This window comes from Eriocheir sinensis, chromosome 48, assembly GCF_024679095.1.
Source record: "Eriocheir sinensis breed Jianghai 21 chromosome 48, ASM2467909v1, whole genome shotgun sequence".
Lineage (NCBI taxonomy): Eukaryota > Metazoa > Arthropoda > Malacostraca > Decapoda > Varunidae > Eriocheir > Eriocheir sinensis.
Genome location: NC_066556.1, coordinates 1,425,987 through 1,446,203, shown reverse-complemented (window position 1 = coordinate 1,446,203; position 20,217 = coordinate 1,425,987). Strand labels below are relative to the sequence as shown.

General features: G+C 45.7%; 3 protein-coding genes across 11 annotated transcripts in view; all 3 read right to left on the bottom strand.

The window, feature by feature from the left end:
• Positions 1–676, bottom strand: part of LOC126981458 (guanine nucleotide exchange factor DBS-like) — an 80,613-nt gene extending 79,937 nt beyond the window's left edge. Inside the window, exon 1 of one of the 5 annotated variants that reach the window (XM_050832511.1) lies at positions 627–676. The gene's annotated coding sequence lies outside the window, so the exon portion shown is untranslated. The remainder of the gene's footprint in view (positions 1–626) is intronic. The other 4 variants (XM_050832514.1, XM_050832513.1, XM_050832518.1 and 1 more) reach the window with 4 other exon arrangements.
• A 7,459-nt stretch (positions 677–8,135) lies between these two features.
• On the bottom strand, positions 8,136–17,450 carry LOC126981457 (uncharacterized). 5 transcript variants are annotated; one of them, XM_050832509.1, is made up of 5 exons: positions 17,254–17,450; positions 14,765–14,921; positions 14,110–14,223; positions 13,591–13,831; positions 8,136–13,268 (listed from the first exon to the last, which is right to left on the bottom strand). In XM_050832509.1, exons 2-5 carry the CDS (start codon positions 14,846–14,848, stop codon positions 11,809–11,811), a joined length of 1,899 nt encoding a protein of 632 aa, XP_050688466.1. In that variant the 5' UTR covers positions 14,849–14,921; positions 17,254–17,450; the 3' UTR covers positions 8,136–11,808. The 5 variants fall into 5 exon arrangements, with proteins under 5 accessions (XP_050688466.1, XP_050688461.1, XP_050688465.1 ...); XM_050832504.1 differs by having other exon boundaries at positions 14,759–14,921; positions 17,254–17,449; XM_050832508.1 differs by lacking the exon at positions 17,254–17,450 and adding an exon at positions 17,153–17,171 and having other exon boundaries at positions 14,759–14,921.
• The window catches only part of LOC126981392 (serine/arginine repetitive matrix protein 1-like), a 189,959-nt gene continuing 184,593 nt past the window's right edge, over positions 14,852–20,217 (bottom strand). Inside the window, exons 3-5 of the mRNA XM_050832410.1 lie at positions 17,254–17,365; positions 16,509–16,550; positions 14,852–15,046 (exon numbers count right to left, since the gene is read on the bottom strand). Of these exons, the coding sequence (XP_050688367.1) occupies positions 14,852–15,046; positions 16,509–16,550; positions 17,254–17,365 (349 nt within the window). The remainder of the gene's footprint in view (positions 15,047–16,508; positions 16,551–17,253; positions 17,366–20,217) is intronic.

Below are 20,217 nucleotides of genomic sequence, written 5' to 3'. Positions count from 1 at the left end.
CACACCAGCATAGTCACTACCACCATTTTTCCTCTCTCTTTCCCTCACTCTGACACTATCAACACCACCACCACCATCACCATCACTACCATCTCCACCCAACACAGCCTCACTACCATCACCTCAACTCCACTACACACAAGGCCTCTCCCACCGTCACCACCACCACCACCAAGTGTGCTGCATCAGTGAACAAGTATAAATCTTCAAGAATCACCACCACTTGAAAACTTGCATCACCACCACCACTGTCACCACCATCACCGCTGCACCACCACGCCCACTGTAGACACGCCCACACAGCACGGCTTCACCACTAAACGCACGCAAAAACACACGCACACACACAAATCTTCCTTTTCCACTGTAGACGAAGGAACCAAATCCACCTCTTCCTTCTCCTCCTCTTCCTCTTATTCCTTTTCCTTTTCACTCTTCCTTCCTTCCGATGGGCGTGGGTCTCGTTACTCAACCCTCCTCCTCCTCCTCCTCTTACGAAGCCGCAAAGAATAGGAGCTTCGCGTCTCCAACCTTAAGTCCAGTGGTCAGAGAGGAACTAAAGAAGGAGGAGGAGGAGAGCCTTGGTGACGAAGGAGGATTAGGAAGTGGAGTGGTGACAGTCGTACCGCCCCGATTGTGATGGTAACGCAGAGCTTCGAACAGCACTACTGGGCCTCAAACCTCGCTGTCTCTCTCTCTCTGACTCTCCCTCCCTCTCTCTCTCTCTCTCCCTCTCTCCACCACACCCACGGAGCACGCGCACACCTCAACGCGTCCCTCCTTCTCCCCTCTCTCTCTCTCTCTCTCTCTCTCTCTCTCTCTCTCTCTTCTTCCTCCTGTTGTCATCTGTCTCGGTGTCTCTCTCTCTCCCTTCTCTTCTTCTTCCTCCTCCTCCTCTTCTGCTCTTCTTGCTTATCTTCCTTCCTACCTCTACCTGTCTGGCTACCTGTCCCGTCTTCCTCCTCTTCTTCCTCCGTCTTCTTCCTCTTCTTCTTCCTCCTCCTCCCGGCTTCTTGACATCTCCCCACGTGACGTCTCTCTCTCTCTCTCTCTCTCTCTCTCTCTCTCTCTCTCTCTCTCTCTCTCTCTCTCTCTCTCTCTCTCTCTCTCTCTCTCTCTCTCTCACACACACATTCGAAGCTGCTGTTACACATATTTTTGGTAATGTCATTCTCTCTCTCTCTCTCTCTCTCTCTCTCTCTCTCTCTCTCGTCGGCGTTCGGAAAATCAGATATTTCCGCCCCTCGCCTTTAATACGTTCCGTTAATGTTCGTTCGCTCCAATTTAATATCCGAGGCACTTATGGTGGGGGAGAGAGAATGGGGGGGGGGGGCGAGGGGAGAGAAAGGGGGGCGGAGATGGGGGATGCAGGGAGGGGAAGGATAGAAACGGAGGGTAGAAGGGGGAAGAGAGTAGGGGGGGTATGGGAGGAGAGAGAGGGGAGGAGTCAGAGGGGAGGGAGAGAAGGGAGGGAAGAGGGAGAGAGGGAGAGAGGGAGAGGAGAGGAGAGGAAGAGAGAGAGAGAGAGAGAGAGAGAGAGAGAGAGAGAGAGAGAGAGAGAGAGAGAGGGGGGGGGGGGGGGTAGGGAGAGGAGAGAGGGAAGATGCGTGGGGGGGGTTGAAGGTAGAGAGAAAAAAGGAGGGGTGTAGAGAGGGGAGAGAGTGACTGTGAGGGAGTGTAGAGAGGGGAGTGAGAGGTGTAGAGGGAGAGAGAGAAGGGAGTAGAGGGGAGAGAAAGGGGGAGAGAGGGGAGAGGGGAGGATAAGAGGGGAAAGAGGAGGTAATCTGCATACACAGTTATCAAATAATCACTCTCCCCATCTCCCTTTCCTCCCCTCACCCACCCTTCCCTTCTCAGTTCCCCTTCCTTTCCTCTATCACACTTTCTCTTCTCCCTTCCTCCCTTTCCCCTTTCTTTTCCTTCATTCACCTTCTCTTCTCTTCCTATTCCCTTCCTTCATCCACCTCCTCTTTCCTTCTCCCCTTCCCTCACCTCATTCTCTCTTCTCCCCTGACCCACCCTTCCCTCCCCTCATCAAACCTTCCCTTCTCAGTTTCCCTTCCTTTCCTTAACCACACTTTCTCTTCTCCCTTCCTCCCTTTCCCCTTTTATTTCCTTTATTCACCTTCTCTTCTCTTCCCATTCCCTTCCTTCATCCACCTCCTCTTTCCTTCTTCCCTTCCCTCACCTCATTCTCTCTTCTCCCCTTCCCTCCCTTGACCTCCATATTTTTTCCCCTTCCTTCCCCTCCCTCCTTTCCCCTTTCGTCAGTGTTGCCAATAGGAAATTTGCACGAGGGTTATGATTAGTGAGGTATTATTATTATTATTATTATTATTATTATTATTATTATTATTATTATTATTATTGTTGTTGTTGTTACTACTACTACTACTACTACTACTACTACAACCACTACTACCACCACCTCAAACGCATATATATTTTTCCTCTCTCCCTCTCTCTCTGTCGTCCTCTTTTGTTTGTTTGTTTGTTTGTTTGTTGATGCGGAAGCGGACAAATAAAACAAATGAAACAAGCAAGCGATGTGAGCAGGACAAACCACTGGAGGGGAGGAAGGACAACCAACATACGAGGCTGAAAAAACAGATGTGGAAAGCGGACTCATAAAAAGGAAATGAAATGGAAAACGGGATACAGGGAGGGTAGGGGGAAGAAAGGGGAGAAGAGAAGGGAGGAAAAGAAAGGGAAGGAGGAAAGAAAAAAAGTGAAGGAAGAAAGGGGGGAAGAGAAGGGAGGATAAGATAAAGGGAGGGAACAGGAAAGGAAGGAGGAAAGAAAAGAAAAGAGGGTGAAGGAAGAGATGGGAAGAAGAGAATGGAGAATGAGGGGAGGGGAGGGGAGAGAAAGGGAAGGGAAAGAGGAAAGAAAAGATAAAAGGGAGTGAAGGAAGGGAAGAGGAGAAGAGAAAGGAGAATGAAGTGAGGGGAGGAAACAGGAAAGGAGGAAAGAAAAGTGAATGAAGGAATTAAGAGAAAGGGAGAAGAGAAAGGAGGAGGAGATAAAGGGAGGGAAAGGGAGAGGAAGGGAAGGGAAGGAGAGAAGAAAAAAAGGGAGTGAAGGAAGGGAATAGGAAAAGAGAAGGGGAGAAGAGAAGGGAGGAAACGGGAAGAGAAGGGAAGGAGAAAGGAAAATAAAATAAAGTGAGTGAAGGAAAAGGAGAAGGGAAGTTTTTGGACGAAGAAAGGGAAAGAGGATGAAAAGAGGAGAGGAAAAATTGGGTAAGGGGAGGAAAGGAGAAAGGGAAGGGGAAGGAAATAAAGTAATAAAGAGAAAATGCATATGTAAAGAGAGAGAGAAAAAACTTGGAAATAAATGCATGCGTAATAAGTTGCATGTCATAAAACTCTTGGAAAGGGAAAAATAAAAAGGGGAACAAATATATAGGAATGCAACACGAGGGAAAATGTATGAATGTAAATATATGAATGGATAAAATGTTGGAAATTAAAATGAATAATGAAAATAATATGCGTGAATGACTATCTTATAAGCAAATTAGTGGATGAATAAATAAGTAAAGAAAGAAAGAAAGAAAGAAAAAGAAAGAATAAGAATGAAAGAAAGACAGAAAGAAAGAAAGGAAGAAAGAAAAAGAAAAAGACAGGAAGAAAGAAAGAAAGAAAAAGTAATAAAAGAGAAAGAAAGTAAAGAAATAAAAAAAATAATCAAGGAATGAAAATCTGGAAGCTGAAAAAGTTAAAAAAAGATGCAATTATGAAAGAAGGAAAAAGAAACAAGATGAAAAATATAAAAAAAACAAAAAAATAATATAATTACACCACGTGCGTGCAAAAGGGTGCGTGCGTGAGCGACTGTGTGTGTGTGTGTGTGTGTGTGTGTGAGGAGACATGAAAACCAGACGGACCCCTTCTTCCCTTCCTCCTCCTTCTCTCTCTCTCCTCCTCCTCCCCTTCCGGAAACCTCTAACGAGACATCCAGTATCTCTCTCTCTCTCTCTCTCTCTCTCCTTCCCACTTTCTCCTTTCTTTTCTCATTCTTTGCCTTTTCTCATCTTTCTAGTTCTTCCTTCTTACCTTCCGTCTCCCTTGTCCTTTACCTTATATTCCTTTCCTCCTTATTCATCTTCCTTCACCTCCCCTTCATCCCCTTTATCTTCCCTTTACCTCTCCTCTTTCAATTCCTCTTTACCCTCTCCGTTTCCTTACCCTCCTCCTTCATTCTTCTTTACCTTCCCTTTTCCACTCCTACCTCATTTCCCCTTCCCTTTCATTCCTCCCTTTGCTTTCCCCTCCTTCTCCTTGCCTCTCCCCTCATTCCCCTTCACTTCCCCTCTCCTCCCCTCCTCTTTCCCCTTCCATTCGTCTCTCACAATCTCCTCTTTATCTTCTCTCCTTCATTCCCCTCTTTGCCTCCTCTTCTACCACCCTATCATCATCCCATTTTCTTCTTCTTCCCCTTTCCCTCTTACTCTCCCCTCCACTCACCTCCCCATCCCCTCTCTTCCCCTTCCTTCACCCTTCCCTCAGACAAGCGCATTCCGTCCTTCTCCTCCCTTCCCCTCCGCCCCCAAAACGTGACCCGAGGAAGCCAGCGAGAATGTTTCAGTTCCACGTAACTAATTTTTTTCTTCGTCTTCATATAATAATTGTAATGCGTGGAAGAAAAAATGGTCATGTTGTTAGTTAGGTTCGTTTTAAGGGATTAGGTTTTTTTAGGGGGGAGGAGGGATTGTGTTTTTTTTGTTGGGTTTGAAAGAAAGAAAAAGAAAGATACACAAAAAAGGAGATAGACCGGCAGAAAGAGAAATAAAAGGCTATATTTGTTATTTTATTCTCTCTCTCTCTCTCTCTCTCTCTCCTCCTCCTCCGTCTCACGTGAGTAATAATAAAAGCCTAATAATAATAACAATAATAATAATAATGATAATAACAAAAAACAACAACAATGAGATGAGAAACAGCTTAGTCATCCCAGTCATCTCCTTGAACGAAACTTAAAACACAAAGCGAGAGAAAGAAAGAAAGAAAAAAGAATAGACAAAATAATGGGACAAAACACCACCGAGGGAGGCTGACAACAAAGGAGGCTCAATGACGCATAACTTATACGATCCAATCAAGAGGATCACAAGCAGGACAATAGGGAAGGAGGAGAGAGAGAAAAAAAGGAGGAGGATAAAAGGTTAGAGTAGAAAATGCCAAATGGAGATCGATAAGGAATTCGGACTAACTTGGGGAAGAGAAAGAACGAGGAGGCGAAAATCTATTACAGTGGTTAATTGAAAAAGGTCAAGTTAGTCAGTTAGTTGGTCAGTGAGTCAGTCAGTAGTTGGGTTAGTCAGTAAATGAGTAAGTAGGGGACAGAGTTAGTGAATCAGTCAGTTGGTTAGTTAGCAAAAAAGTGGAAATATAAGAGAAGTCAAATAAAGAAGATAAAGAAACCAGAGAACAAGAAAGTAAAGAAGTGAGTCAGTGAGTGAGTGAGTGGTCGAATCAGTCAGTCAGTCAAGTCTAATTAAATGAGTATATGTCAGTAAATTAAGTAGATATCTATAGAGCAAATAAACATCTAAGTAATTGATTAACTTAACTGACGAATAACCAAAAAATAAAAAGAAAAGATGACCTATACGAAGACATACAAATCTGCTTAAGGTGCAAGACAGACTATAAATATAACCAAAGTAGGAAGCGCTAAAATTTCTGTGTCCATTTCTCTTCCTTCTCCTCCTTCCACTTTTTCCCTCTCTTCCTCTTTCTTCTTATTCTTCTTTTCCTTCTCCTTCTCTCCTGTATCCTTCTTTTACTTCTCCCTCTTCTCCTGCTTATTCTTATTCACCTCCTCCTCCTCTCCGTCCTCCTTTGTTGCTTCTCCTCTTCCTCTTCCTCCTCCTCCTCCTGTTGCCTAAGATCGACGTTGTCCTTCTGGCGACGAGGCGGCGACCAAGGCTGACCACGACACCGATACTTGAGCCGAGAGAGAGAGAGAGAGAGAGAGAGAGAGAGAGAGAGAGAGAGAGAGAGAGAAGCAGAAACACAAATAAGCCAAAGAAACAGAGACAGACATAAAATAGCCAAATATGACGTAAAATCCTAATGAAACGAACCGGTCAAGAATCCTTCCTAATTTAGCCATTGAGGAACCTAAAGTGCCATACATATAAGGGTTCCGGGGTCATGAGGTCAAGAGGTCACGTAACACACTCCAAAGGTCAAAGGGAGCAACACAGAGACTAATTATGGCAGAAAGGGAAGGTAAACAAGGGAAGGATCAGATCGCGGCGCCATCTGTCGGTAAGAAGGGCAAAGAAAGGAGGAAGGAGTTATGTAATGAAAAAGGTTAGTGTATGTTCTCTCTCCCGCTCTATTTTTCTTCTTTACCCCTTTTCCTTTAGTTTTCCTTCCCTTCCCTCCTTCATCCTTCTTCCCTTCCCTTCACTCCTTCCTCGCCCTGTTTTCCCTCTCTCTCCTCTTCTTTCCTTTTCATTCCAGTCCCTTATTCTCTCCTATTCCCCTCCCTCCTTTACCTTCCCCTTGCCTCCTTTTCATTCCTTCTCTCTCTCTCTCTCTCTCTCTCTCTCTCTCTGTTTGGAAAGTAAACGAACAATCTATCATAGTTAACGGACAGAGAGAGAGAGAGAGAGAGAGAGAGAGAGAGAGAGAGAGAGAGAGAGAGTGTATTGAAAAAGCAGCAAACTTTGGGATTACATGACGATCAGAAGGAAGCTTGGCAAGTGTTCCCGTCCACACAGACAGATGTGTGTTGTCGATGCACACACACACACACACACACACTCACACACGAGGGTGGTGGTGGTGGTCTCGCTCACGATCAATAACTGTGTCGGGAATTACCTTGCCAGCTGACGTTTTTCAAGGTTACACACACACACACACACACACACCGCTTCATGGCTCCGTGGATAACACCCTCGCCTGTCACCCGGGAATCGAGGTTCAAGTCGCTCTTATTAAGCTTAGTATTTTCGCTGACAGGATCGGTTACTGTTTCCCCATGAGCAAGAGGGATGGATGTGTGGTGTGAGAGGTCCTTACAGCACCCATAAATTGGTTCTCCGAGTTCAAAAGAGTGCTATTCCGGGAGGGAACTGCCTGATCACGAGTCTTGCATGTGACTAGACCCTGAGTGTATCCCCGCCCCCGCCTCCCAACACACACACACACACATACATCTTTCCGTCTTAGAGGAAATGACGATGTAATGCTGAAAATAACGTGGCATGGATTAAAACACACACACACACACACACACACACACACTCTAAAAATGGTGGTTTCATTCTTTTCCCTCAGGCTTTTTCTGCGTCAAGTCCTCACACACACACACACACGCACACACACATATATTCACCTTCCGTCTTAAAGAAAATGAATTGTTGATGTTAATGCTGAAAATAACTTAGCATGGATTAAAACACACACACACACACACACACGCACTCTAAAAATGGTGGTTTCATTCTTTTTCCTCAGGCTTTTTCTGCGCCAAGTCCACACACACTTTTCAAACATTCTCGCTCTTCCTTTCCACAGACAGCACAGAGTTTCGCTTTCAAATACGCCTCGCCCTCGCCGCCCCAACACCGGAGCGCCGAGAGCATACTTACTTATACAACGGGAACATCCTTCTTTTCTCACTCCGTCCCTGAATCAAGCGTGGTTCCTGTTCCCTAATGGACGGGTGTGTGGATTTTCTCTTTCCTCCTCTACCTGTTATTTATCTTTCTTTATCTTCTTTCCCTCCCCTTCACCCTAAGACCTCTCTCACCTCCTATATTTTACTTTCCTCTTCTTTCTCTCTTTTACATATTTGCATTTTTACCTTCTCATTTTCTGTCTGTTCTTTACCTTTTTTTCCCCCTCCTATTTCCATTTTGACCTATTCAGTTTCCTTTCCTTCTCTTTCTCCATGTCTGTTATATTTAGCTTTTTTTTCTTTTTCTTCCCCTCTCACTACAATCTCCCACCTATTTGCGTTTATACCTAGTCTCATTTTTCTTTCCTCTTCTCTCTCTCCTTGTCTCAGTTACCTTCCTAATTTATTTTTTCCCCAGCAACCACACACACACACACACACACACACACACACACACACACACACACACACACCACAAATAAAACACACAGGTATACCTTAATATCACAGTTTTATTAATTTATCCTAGTACATTTTGTTAGCTTTTTATTTTTTTGCTTTTTTCTTATTATTATAATACAAAAAAGTTTCCCATCATAAAATTCTTGGTTGCGTCCCCCTGTGGTGGATACATTACCCCTTCCCCCCTTTTCTGACCCTTCCCATACCCTTAACCCCTACCCCCATGGTTAAAAAATGCCCACTGCACCCCTCCCTTCCCTTACCCACCCTCACCCTCCCTTCCCCTTGTTCTTACCCCCAATACTGTAAAAAGTTAATGATTTGCGAGATCTTGTGTATGTCGCGAATAAAAACCAGCCTGGCCAACACTAATAATAGTAATAAAAGTAATGATAATAATAACTTAGCAAATAATTGATGCCCATGAAAAACCTGAAGAAGATGTTAAAGGAAAAAGAAAGAGCAGAGTTGTGCTATGTAGGTATTCTGTTTTGCGTAATAAAATATTGCTTAGTTTTGTTTTTTGAGGTTACTGGCCGACCGAGACCCGACCAGATGCACCGCCCGGGTTGGCAGCGAGGAAACGAACAAACAAATAAATATAATAGCTAAATAAAATTATACAATGCATACATATAAATAGAACTAAAATGAACTGAAAAACGGGATAGGGAGAAAACTCGGAAAAACATTACCAATGCGAGTTTCTTTGGGAACTTTGAGATGCGACGGCTAGGTGTAAAATAATGAAACAATGCCCAACGAAACACGCACTAAAAATCTCACGTGAGTCGTCTACAACTCTTCACGTATAAGAACCGATAAAAACTAAAATAAAAAACAAGCAGCAATAAGTTACGGTAAACTGGGAAGACAACGCTGTGATAAAAAAGAACGTAAATAAATAAAAACCGCAAACATCATTCTAACCAAGACGAGACAGAATAAATAAGTTGCCAATACAAAACGAACCGAGCCACGTAGCGTTAAATTAGTACTAAGAGTTAATCATTACGTAAAAATTACCTTCGTCGCCAAGCATGCATCCTCTCATTGGCCGCGGGGGACGTGGCCAAACAGGTGTCTGAGGTAGTGAACAATGCTGCACACACACACACACACACACACACACACACACACACACACACACACACACACACACACACAGGGAGAGCAATGAGAGTTTGAGGAAGACGAGAGATATTTACATAAAAAGACACGTTCAATTTAAAAACGCATGTAAATAAAAAATAAAAAAGTGAAGATCGACCACTTTAAAAATTTGCCCTTTATTATAAAACGACACATTCAATTTAAAAACGCGTGTAAATAAAACGTAAGGATTGACCGTTCTAAAAATTTCCCCTTTAGTATAAAACAACACGTTCAATTTAAAAATGCGTGTAAGTAGAACGTAAAGATCGACCATTTAAAAACTTCGGGCTTTTGTTCAGACATGGCTAACGAAGTTTTGACACCCCCCTCTCTTTCTCTCTCTCACTTTCACCTGGTCTGTCTTTTGATCTGGTAATATGTAGAAATAAAATGTAAAGAAATAAGACTAAAGCTGCAGCTGATTGTATAAAAGTGGTATCCATCATTCTGAAAGGCTTACTATACCAATGCACATGTCAGTCTCCTCCTCCTATCAGTGGCTGCCCATTCTCCTCAATCTCTCTATACAGGTTCAGGATCCATCGGTTATTTTCTGCACTACTTTCCGTCAGGTTAATATAAAATGTCATCCTTTTAAATGAATGATGATAATGAGACTTAGAGCAGCCAAATCCTGAGTGATATAACAAGTTTAGTTTTTTTTTTTTATCAAAACGATTCGTCACTCACTCATCATTGAATTAGATATAGGAAGCTGCAAAGGAAGTGAAGAAAGGTAGAGAGGAGAATACACTGACCAGAGGAATGAAATGATGAACAGATCGTAACATAAACACAACACAGATGAACGAGTAACAAGTCTTCATGCATAACTCAGCTCGTGGTCACTTGGGCAGAATAAATTACGCTAAAAAACACCAGAATAAATTACACCAAAAACAAGAAGTTCATAAATGAGACAGTCACTCCTTACACGACACTCGCCTCACCCTTGTGCTACACTCTAACTCACACGCCCACCAAAGAAAAGTAAGTGTTCATGAAGCAGACAGGACCAGTTTGATCTCCACAAGATACAATAAATATGCACAAGATTGCACACACAGTCAAATGGAATGTTAAAACCAACTACTGCCCTTCACCATAAAAGAGGAACAGTAACCTCTGACCACACATAAAAACAGGTCATGGTTCACCAACACTAAAAATGCATAAAAAATGAACCGAGAAGACTTATTTTGATCTGTGGGATGAATTTCACCGGGAACGTTTGCAGGCGAGAGAGTGAGAGATGAGAAAGAAAATGACGACAGGAAAGGATGTAATAGCACAGGGCTCAAGACACTCCCCAGGCAGTCACTCGTCGTAAATCTCAAGCCTGGCTCCGAGCGTTAGGATATGGTCTGGTGCACTAAAGGACTATCTATCGGTCACCTCGAGGCGCAGGTCTTCTAGAGGAACCCTTGTCAGTGCCGCCATAACCCTGCGGCTGCTACTCCTGTTTGGCACTTGTTTTAAATTAGTGAAAAACGTTATGATAAATAAAACGATACTGGTTGCGTATACAAATTTCCCCTTCCCACTTTGCCCCCTTGACCCTGCCTGCCCTTCCCGCCTCCCCCCTACAAAACTTGGGAAATGGTATAGTATGTATGGCTTTCTCTGAGGCCATTCCCCTCCAACAACACCCAAGGAGGGGATGGGAGAGCCTGCTTGGAGTAATGGGAACCAGCCTCTCCCCTCCCCCCCGACACTCTCCTTCAGAGGCAACTATTGGCAACAGGATATGGAAAAGTAATGCCCACTTGGAATGGAAAGTCATCAAAAAATAACCTAGAAACCTTATCTGTCCATGTTATCCCCTAAATCTACAGTACTGGGAAAGCTAAGGCCTATACAGTGGCTTGGAACTTCATGCATAACGGAGTCGCTGTGGTATACAATGACGACCGAACATCCAGCACTCAAAAAGGGTTGGCTGGGGTACCCATGCTGTGGCGGCGGCGGCGCTGGTGTGTGATGGGGTGATGAGGTGGACCGGGATGATGGCGCGATGAGATGGGGTACAGGCACGTAGTCTTCATCCTGGCTTCAACTACCTAATTTTCCTGAAGTCTTGATTGCAAGGTTGTGGTGAGGGTGGTATGGGCTGGCCCAGGGAACACCTGTGGTCTGTCTGCAGAGTAGCTGAGATGCACGTCTTGAGTTAGCATTGCATATCCGCAAAGCATAGAGGATGGCGGTGACGGGTGGCACTTGGCTGACGGGATGGGGAAGGGAGTTGTGCAGGACTGTATTGCTCCGTCCCAACAGGACTGTGTGGATGAATGGAGGATGAGCAGTGTGACACCAACAGCCACTTTGATTAGTTATTGTCTGGGTGGCACAGTGTGCTATAATGCCCCACCCACCTCCTCCACCAGCCCTCACCTCAGCCAGCCACTGGAGGCAGGACAGCCAGCCATTACAGTGGCAGCCACCTGCACCAGGCACTCACAAGGTTCTTGTGAGCCCTAGGCTGATGCTCCAACAACCCAGGCTGGCAGCAACCCCCACAGGTACACCACACCCCTGGTTTGCCCCAGCAACTTAGAGAGTGGTGTAGGGGAAGCCTGTGGGGCGCACCTGTGTGGGGGCCTGGCCCGGGGCAAACATCCCCGGCTGCATGCATGCAGAGTAGAGAGGCTGCTGAGTCTGCAGGTTGAGGGGCAACTGGACATGGGAGTAGGCTGGGTAATTGGTGCTGATGGGGGCATGGGGCATGGACACCGGGGCACCAGGGTGGGCTGACGGGGGCACCGAGGCGGCTGTGACTGGGGGGGTGTTGCGGGCATCCTTGGGGGGCTCCTGCTGGGGCTGCTGGGCTGCCTGCTGCTGCTGCATCACTTGCTGGGCACCCGCTTCAACCCTCTGCTGGTCTTGCCTTTGATTCTGTTGCTGCTGTTGCTGTTGTTGTTGCTGCTGTTGTGCTTGCTGCTGCTGCTGCTGCTGCTGTTGTTGCTGCTGCTGCTGCTGTTGTTGCTGTGCTTGTTGCTGCTGCTGCTGAGCTTGTTGCTGCTGCTGTTGTGCTTGCTGCTGCTGTGCCTGTTGCTGCTGCTCCTGGGTGGTGGCCGCAGGGTTCTGGGCCACCGCCACTGCTGCCGCAGCAGCCGCCGCCTCGTTGTCATCGTCATCGTCGTCACTCTGGCCTTGGTTGCGTTCAGCCTTCTTGTCCATGCGGAAGAACTTCACGTTGGGGAACTGCTCCTTCATGAAGTGCCTGAAGGAGGAGTAGCCCATCACCTTCACGTCGGGCTCAAAGTGCTCGCAGTACTCCTTGTAGGCGTTGTGGATCTTCTTGCGGGTGATGTCCGCTGGGAGGTACACAGGCGGGGACTTGCCGGACTTGTTGGGCTTCTTCGGGGTGTTGGTGTTGGGGGAGTAGCGGGCAATGTAGCTCTGCAGGAAGGCTGCCGCATGCTGGTAGGTGTCCAGGGGGAAGGTGTTGGGCGGCTTCTTCCCGTGGTTGCCGTGGACGCGCGGGGTAACACCGTTGACCATGACGTGCTTGCGGATAGCCTTGAGCTGGTAGTGCGTGCAGTTCTCCAGGTAGAGGAAGGCGTCTAAGCACACCTTCTTGCCCTGGAACACGTACGACGCCCTGAGCCGCTTCCGTTCCTTGTGCCGCGACGTCTCCTCCGGGTTGGCAAGGCAGGCCATTGTCACGCCCATCAGGTACATGTCATGCTCGTTCTTGGTCAGCTCGGCGATGTTCAGCCGGTGCCGGAACACAAACTCGGGATTCATGTTCTTGAAGCAGTTGTCGCCCTCACACTCGCACCCCTTGCCGAAACGTTCCCTCACCTGGTCGCTGTTCTCCTCCAGCTTGGTGGGGTCGATGCCCTCGGCTAAGAGGTCCGCAAGTTTCCGCTTTTTCTTCACCTCCTTTTTGATCTTGGGCTTGGTCTCGTGCTCCTCCTCGGTGATGTCGTTGGCATTGAGGGTCGTGTCTCCATCTGTCCCCGGCAAATCGCTCATCGGATACGTGGAGTTCATGCCGTTCTGCCCATCTGTACAAGTGTGAAGGGCATTTTACTTTACGTCTGGTAGGAGAAAACGCATGAATGGAATCTAATATAAAGGACATATATAAAAGCAGTATGTTATGCAGTACCATCTTATTTATGTTATAGGCACTGTGACCTAAAAAACTGTTAAGACTCTAATATCCTAGTAACACATCTTCCCCATCGTTTAAGATTAGATCAAGTTTAAATATCCCTTCTTCTTTCCTCTCCTTAGCCTTCTTACATTGTTCATCACATCTCTCTATCTTCAACACCCTGAGCATCCACCTCCTTCTGCCAAAGCAATGACAAACTCCCTCCTTACCCATGTCAGTGGTGGACCAGATGGAGTGTTCAAGGGGTGCTGGCTGGAGTTGGGACAGTTGGTCAGCTGTCATGTGAGTTAACTGTGGTGGTGGGGGCTGTTGCTGCTGCGGTGGAGGCTGTTGCTGCTGCTGGGGCTGAGGTTGCTGTTGCTGCTGTGGTTGCTGTTGCTGCTGCTGTGCATTGGGGGGCTGTTGATTGCTGTTTGTATCACTTTGAGAGGTTGGTGGGTTGACTTGTGGCTGGTGGAGAGAGGAAAGAGTTACCTAAACAAAACTCGCAATCATAAAACAAATATATATCACTTAAGGTCATGAATTTGTGGTTTTATATTTGTGAGTTGATCAGCATTAGCCACATAACAAACAAAAAAGGAATATGACCGAAATTAAGAAACAAATCAAGACAAAGAAAACCAAGATACAATTATGGTGATGTGCAGAAAATAAAATAGTACAATAAAATAGAATATCATGACCAAAGGGGATGACTGGCTTAGGGGGACGAGGGGGCGACTCACCTGGTATGTCATGATGTGCACAGGCTGGGGGTGGATGTGCCATTGGGGGGGCGGGTGGGGGGGCACCATCACCATCGGCTGGGTGGTGCTCGTGGAGAGGTTCTGGGGCTCGTTCTGTAAGGCATGTGAGGTATAACAATAAGAAAAACATGAACAAAACAGCCTATTGCCGTCTGTTTCACCTTTCAGATTATTACATTCTGTGGGGTGTATGTGGTCAGCAATAACATCAATAAAAGCAAAATAATATGAGCAATAACATCAAATAAAAAAGAAGCATGTTACTATCGGCAATAATTTCATATTTCACATATATTCGCAAAAGTATTGTGATCGATATGTTAAAACTCTTTCTACTGTACGAAGGCAAGAGACAAACAAGTGGTGGGGTACTTAGAAGGGAAAAAGAAAGGAGGAGAAGGAAGAGGAATAATAATAAGGTAAAGAAAATAGAAGAGAAAAAAGAAGAGGAGGAGGCAGAGGAATAACAACAGCAAGAAGGTAAAGAAAGTAAGAGAGAAAAAAGACGACGATGACAAAGGAGGAGGAATAAAAAGAACGTAAAAAAGGTAGACGAAGAAGAAATAGAAGAGGAAGTTAAAAAAGTAAAAGAAGAACAAGAATCAAACACACACTCTGGGGTACTTACACTGACCTGGGTGGTGCGCGGTGCCCCCAGGATGTTGAAGGACCGCAGCACCTCACTGGCCTCCTTCTCTGCCTGGCCGTGCCCGTCCATGACTCACTCAGAGGGGTGGAGCGTGTGGGGGCCGCGGGCAATGCTCTCATCAGCTGCTGCTACTTCTTGGCTACTGCATGGGGAGGCAAGGCATGGGTCCAGGGTGGGGGAGGGGGAGGTGTGTGGGGATGCTAAGTGAAGTGTAGGGTATATGGGGATGCTAAATGAGGTGTGGGGTGTATGGGGATGTGTCTGTTGCTGGGGAAGTTAGATGAGGTGTGGGTTGTACAGGGATGTGTCGTTGTGGGTGGGGGATGCTAGAGGTGTGGGGTGTATGGGGTGTGTTACCATAACCAGCATAGTCCTCACAACCTCCCACTGACTATATGAACTAACAAGGATATCAGACAGACTAATTTACTAGACTTAAAAATAAACATATATCACAATTACAATATTAGAATCTCTGAAAAGTTAAATAAAGGAGTTGAGGCACCACAAGTGACACATATATCACACATCAATGGTTACTAGGTGCATAATGGCTGTGAGGGGCCCTGCACCCTGCCGCCCGTGTCTCAACCACCCCTGCCCCCGCCGGCACTGACATACCTCACTAACCTGCACCCAAAACTGTCGCAAAGCTTACTCGCCCTCACTAACAAACATGGAACTGAACAGAACTGAGCAATGGCAACAAAGTAAAATGATTAAACACCAAACAACAAGATCAGGTGACGGAGGGTGCCACCAGTGCCTAATGTCCTGCTTCACAAACTACGCACTTCTCCGATAATATATATTTTTTTCCGATAATATATATTTTAGAAGTACATAATAAAAAGATGTATGTAATTTAGATGTACTGCATATATTCGTGAAAACGTTGCTCATTTCTCTCAAGGTTGCAATATGGTCAGTTAAGAAGTATTTACTATTTTCTAATATGTTTCTATTATTCTATGGCTTGGTTTGCATATAGCTGTCCAAAATAAATCTAATATCATCCCTTTCTTTCACCTCATTACTGTTTCTAGGCAACATGTGCATAAGATTGAATTTACACAAACAATCCACAACTCCACCAGACTCTAACACAAGGTGACAAACGGTGGAGGAGGAGTTCAGCGTAGAAGCTATCAAGACCCTCACACACAAAGACTTCACATTTCCCAGTAACAGGCACGGCTAGAGTTCAAGTATGCCAACAGTCACGAACTACACATTTCCCAGTAACAGACACACGAGCAAGAGTTCCACCACTAAGCCACCAGAATTAACGACTACCACACACAGGTAATTCACCTGTACAATCAAGCATTTCCAGGTATGAGAGGCATCCACACACCCCGGACACACCCCAGGACCCAGGCAACAGGAATAAGAACAGAATAAATAACAAAAATAAGAATAAGGTAAAAACAGTGAGAGGTTGAATGTACAAAAAGTAAAAGACAAATTAGAGGTAAAGAAAATAGAAGAGAAATAAGAATATAAAAGGGAAATAAGCAACACACCCACAGGACCCAGAAACACACCCACAGGACCCAGAAACACACCCACAGAACCCAAAAACACACCCACAGAACCCAGAAACACACCCACAGCAACACACAACAAGAATCACAAACATTTGATTTACTTGTACAATTAACCATTTCCAGGCGTTACAAGCGTCCACACCTCCCCAGCCACGCCCCCAGGAGCCAGGCACACCCACCTCCACACCCACAGGGGTCACCAAGGGGGCAGAGGGCTGACACTGTGCCCCCACCAAGGCATCAGGAGGCACTCAAGAGGGCCATACCGTGCCACTATAGCCTTGTCAGGTGGCCATAAGGGTGTCGCGGGGCCATGGCCAGCCTGCACGCCCTCCATCACGGGTTATTTTAACGTTAAGATGGTGGAAAACGTTAAAAAGTGGTTGAATTGTGGTGAATGGCCTGGCAGGGAGCTTCCACGCCACCAATGAGCTGAGAAATTCATCAGGAAAATCAGGAACACCACAAAGCTCCCAGTGAGGCCAAGCTTGAAGGGCCATGCTATTACACTCCTCAATATCTTCTTTAATTAACTGCATTCAGGGACCAGAAATGAATCCGTAATGCATGTATAAGCTTCACAGGTGGCGGCTCGGGATCTCCAATATTAGCAAGCAACCAGTGACAACCCGACGTGTATCTCCGCTCTGCTGGCCTCCAAAAACGCTGCTTAACAAGAGCCAGCAGGGTTTATTAATACAAGGAGGCGTTGAGGAGACGAGGCACTGGGAGGAGGGCGGCGGCGGCACTGCCTGGCACTCCTGGGGGGGCGGGACGAGCTGACCCTGACGAGCCGGGGGTTGGATAACACTTTGGTCCTTACGGCCGCTCCTCTGGGTCGAAAGTCGTGTACGGGGTAATGGCGGAGGATTCTCTGCCCTACCGACACACACCAAGGGCGATCTCCCCGTCCCGCGCACTTACATTTTCGTCTTGGCCCCGGCGACGCCCATGCACGCCCTCTCCCTTCCCGCCCTCGCAGGTGTGGACGCTGGCAGGTGTGGCGGAGGTGCTGGCCGTCGCGTAGCCGCCCAGCCTCCGGGATAAGGCGGGAAATAACGCTTAACTTGGCGGACAAAGGAGCGAAAATGGCGTCTCGGGGCGGTAAAGGTCCCCAAGTCGTCCCTCTCAGCGTCTTATGTTTCCCGTTTTCCCACCTCATAACCGTCTCCTGGGCCCCGATACCGCCATCCATTTATAGTTTCCCTTACAATCTTTAATTCATCGTGTCTCCTGGCCATAGTCAGGGGCCAGAAATCGGTAAATACGATGATCTGAGTACGGCAAACTGGCAACGTTGAGGGGCGGTCGAGGTCCCAGATCGCCCCACCCTGAGTCTCATATTTCCCGATTTTCCACCTAAAAACTGTCTTCTGGGCCCCAATAACGGGATTCATTTATATATTCCGTTATAGTGTTAAATTCATGATGTCTTTCGGGGCATAGTTAAGTGGCAGATATCCGTAAATGCGATGATATGTGCTCGACAAACTGGCAACGTGACATGGCGGCCCGGGCGAGTCCATTCTCAGCGGGGGGAGTCGCGGTGCTGAAAATCCCTCTTATAAATAAAGTTTTGGGTATTTATGTATCTCAGGAAATCAGTAAGAGTGTTTTTGATTGGTATATGGTGACTGTGGTCCCTGTCGAGTCCAGAAATAAATATTATGGCCATTGTTTTGGTCCCGTAGGGTGTGAGAGAGAACGGACGGGCAAGGAGTCAGAGAAAACGGAGCGCCTTGATCGATATTCTTCAGTCCCCCCTTAATACCTCTTCTACTACCTCCCACTCCCCTTCCTCCACCCACATCACTCCCACACTCCACCCCCGGCCGCTACTACACCCTCCCATCCATATTCCCACCACCAATGCTACTCTATCCCTCCCACAACCCCTGATATTGATACTCCTTGATCCCTCCCCCTCCATACCTCTCTCCCACTCTATCCCCTTCACCCACATCACTCCCGCACTCCCCCCGGCCGCTACGAGACCCTCCCATCCATATTCCCTACCCCAACACTCCCCCACGACCCCATCATATCACTCCTTCTTCCCTTGCTCTCCCCAATCCACACACGGTGACCTATACTCCCCACTACCTACTCCATCACTCCCCTCCCTAGTCCCTCTCCCCTTACTGACAGGAATATCCCTTTAACACCCCTTTAAACACAGCATTCCCATATATCACCCGCCCAATCCCTCCCCACCTCTCCTCTCCCCTCTCTCCAACCGTCTCTTGTTGCTGACGGAAACATGCTGAATAAAACTCCGTAACAATGATAGTTTCTTTATTGGATTATCAGTCAGTATGATAATGATATGGAGGTAGAAAGTCAAGGTACAGTTTGCAGTGATTGGGTTAAATGGATCAGCCTCGTAAATTGCTGATAAATGTGATATGAATTGGTGTATTGTGGTGCTGTGCGCGAATTCCACGAAACTACTATAGCCGGTTGTAATTGTAAGGTTATTAACATTCATGGAGGGAACTTTGTGTTTGGAATAGTTATGTAGTCTCTCTCTCTCTCTCTCTCTCTCTCTCTCTCTCTCTTGCTAGGCTACGTCACTGTTGCTACGGTATGAAGGACACGGAAGTGATTTATATTGGCAACAAGAAGCCTTTGATAGATTTTACTACTACTACTACTACTACTACTACTACTACTACTACTACTTTTCTACTTCTTGGTATGATGATAATAATAATAATAATGAAAGTGCGGTCAATAATGCGGTCGAAACTCACGGAATGTCAATGTACCGTAACCTCGTCCCTATAAAATCTTGATATATCTCTACCACGCTTGTATTAATCTGCATATCACCCTTTTAACCATCTACCGCTAACCGTAGTAATATAAATCAACCCATTACCACATTTACATTGACAGTATGCATATATTTACATTTTGGGGACATCACTTCCACAACGATTTTATATAAAGACGAGAAAGTGTAAAGATTATTATTATTGTAACCATTTTACAGTACCATGGAAATATTGATGTAACCTTTCCATATTTACATTGATAGTATGCATATATTTACATTCTGGGGGCATTACTTCCACAGCGATTTTAAATAACGACGAGGAAGTGTAGACAATAATATTTCCCGCGTCCAGGAAACCGAGTGGGTACCGAGAAACACACACACACACACACACACACACACACACACACACAGTATTCAGAATAGCACGTAGTGGAGGAAGAGAGGAAGGAAAAAAAAGCAACGGAATTAATATGCTCCTGAGAAAAAAAATCCACCTCGTTCTTTTTTATATATATATTTTTTTAACTCGTTTTTACCTTGAGGAAAAAACGCAAGCTAGATAAAAAAAAAAAGATATGCCCACGGATACGTTAGTTCTCTCTCTCTCTCTCTCTCTCTCTCTCTCTCTCTCTCGGCAACACTTACCTTACCTGGCCACTTTCTTCGTCTGTATTTTCACTTCACTCACCTGTAGAGAAAGAAAATACAATAAATAAGCATAATAATAATAATAATAAGAAGAAGAAGAAGACGAAGACAAAAACGAAGAAAAAGAAGAAGACGAAGAAGAACAAGAACAACAACAAGATCACCACCACCACCATCACTACCACCACCACCACTAATAATAATAATAATAATAATAATAATAATAATAATAATAATAATAGTAATGGTAACAAAAGGACTCCTCCCCTTTAATCATATTTAAATGCACGCCGAGGAACACTGAGCGGGTTCTACCTAACCTATTATTATCGCGTTACAGAGATTTGCAATGTTGATTAAATGCGATAATTGAATATAGGAATTTATTACCGTGAAAAATAGTATTGTTATTATTTGAGTCTTTTCCCTCCTATGATAAAACTGCTAATGGCCACCGT

Bases quoted from the DNA above. Each gene is read 5' to 3' on its own strand.
- LOC126981457 (XM_050832504.1), bottom strand. From the start codon at position 14,848: ATGGACGGGCACGGCCAGGCAGAGAAGGAGGCCAGTGAGGTGCTGCGG. The intron at 14,224-14,758 runs GTAAGTACCCCA...CATGCCTTACAG, and splicing joins CGCGCACCACCCAGGTCAGT to AACGAGCCCCAGAACCTCTC. The intron at 13,832-14,109 runs GTGAGTCGCCCC...TCTCTCCACCAG, and splicing joins TGCACATCATGACATACCAG to CCACAAGTCAACCCACCAAC.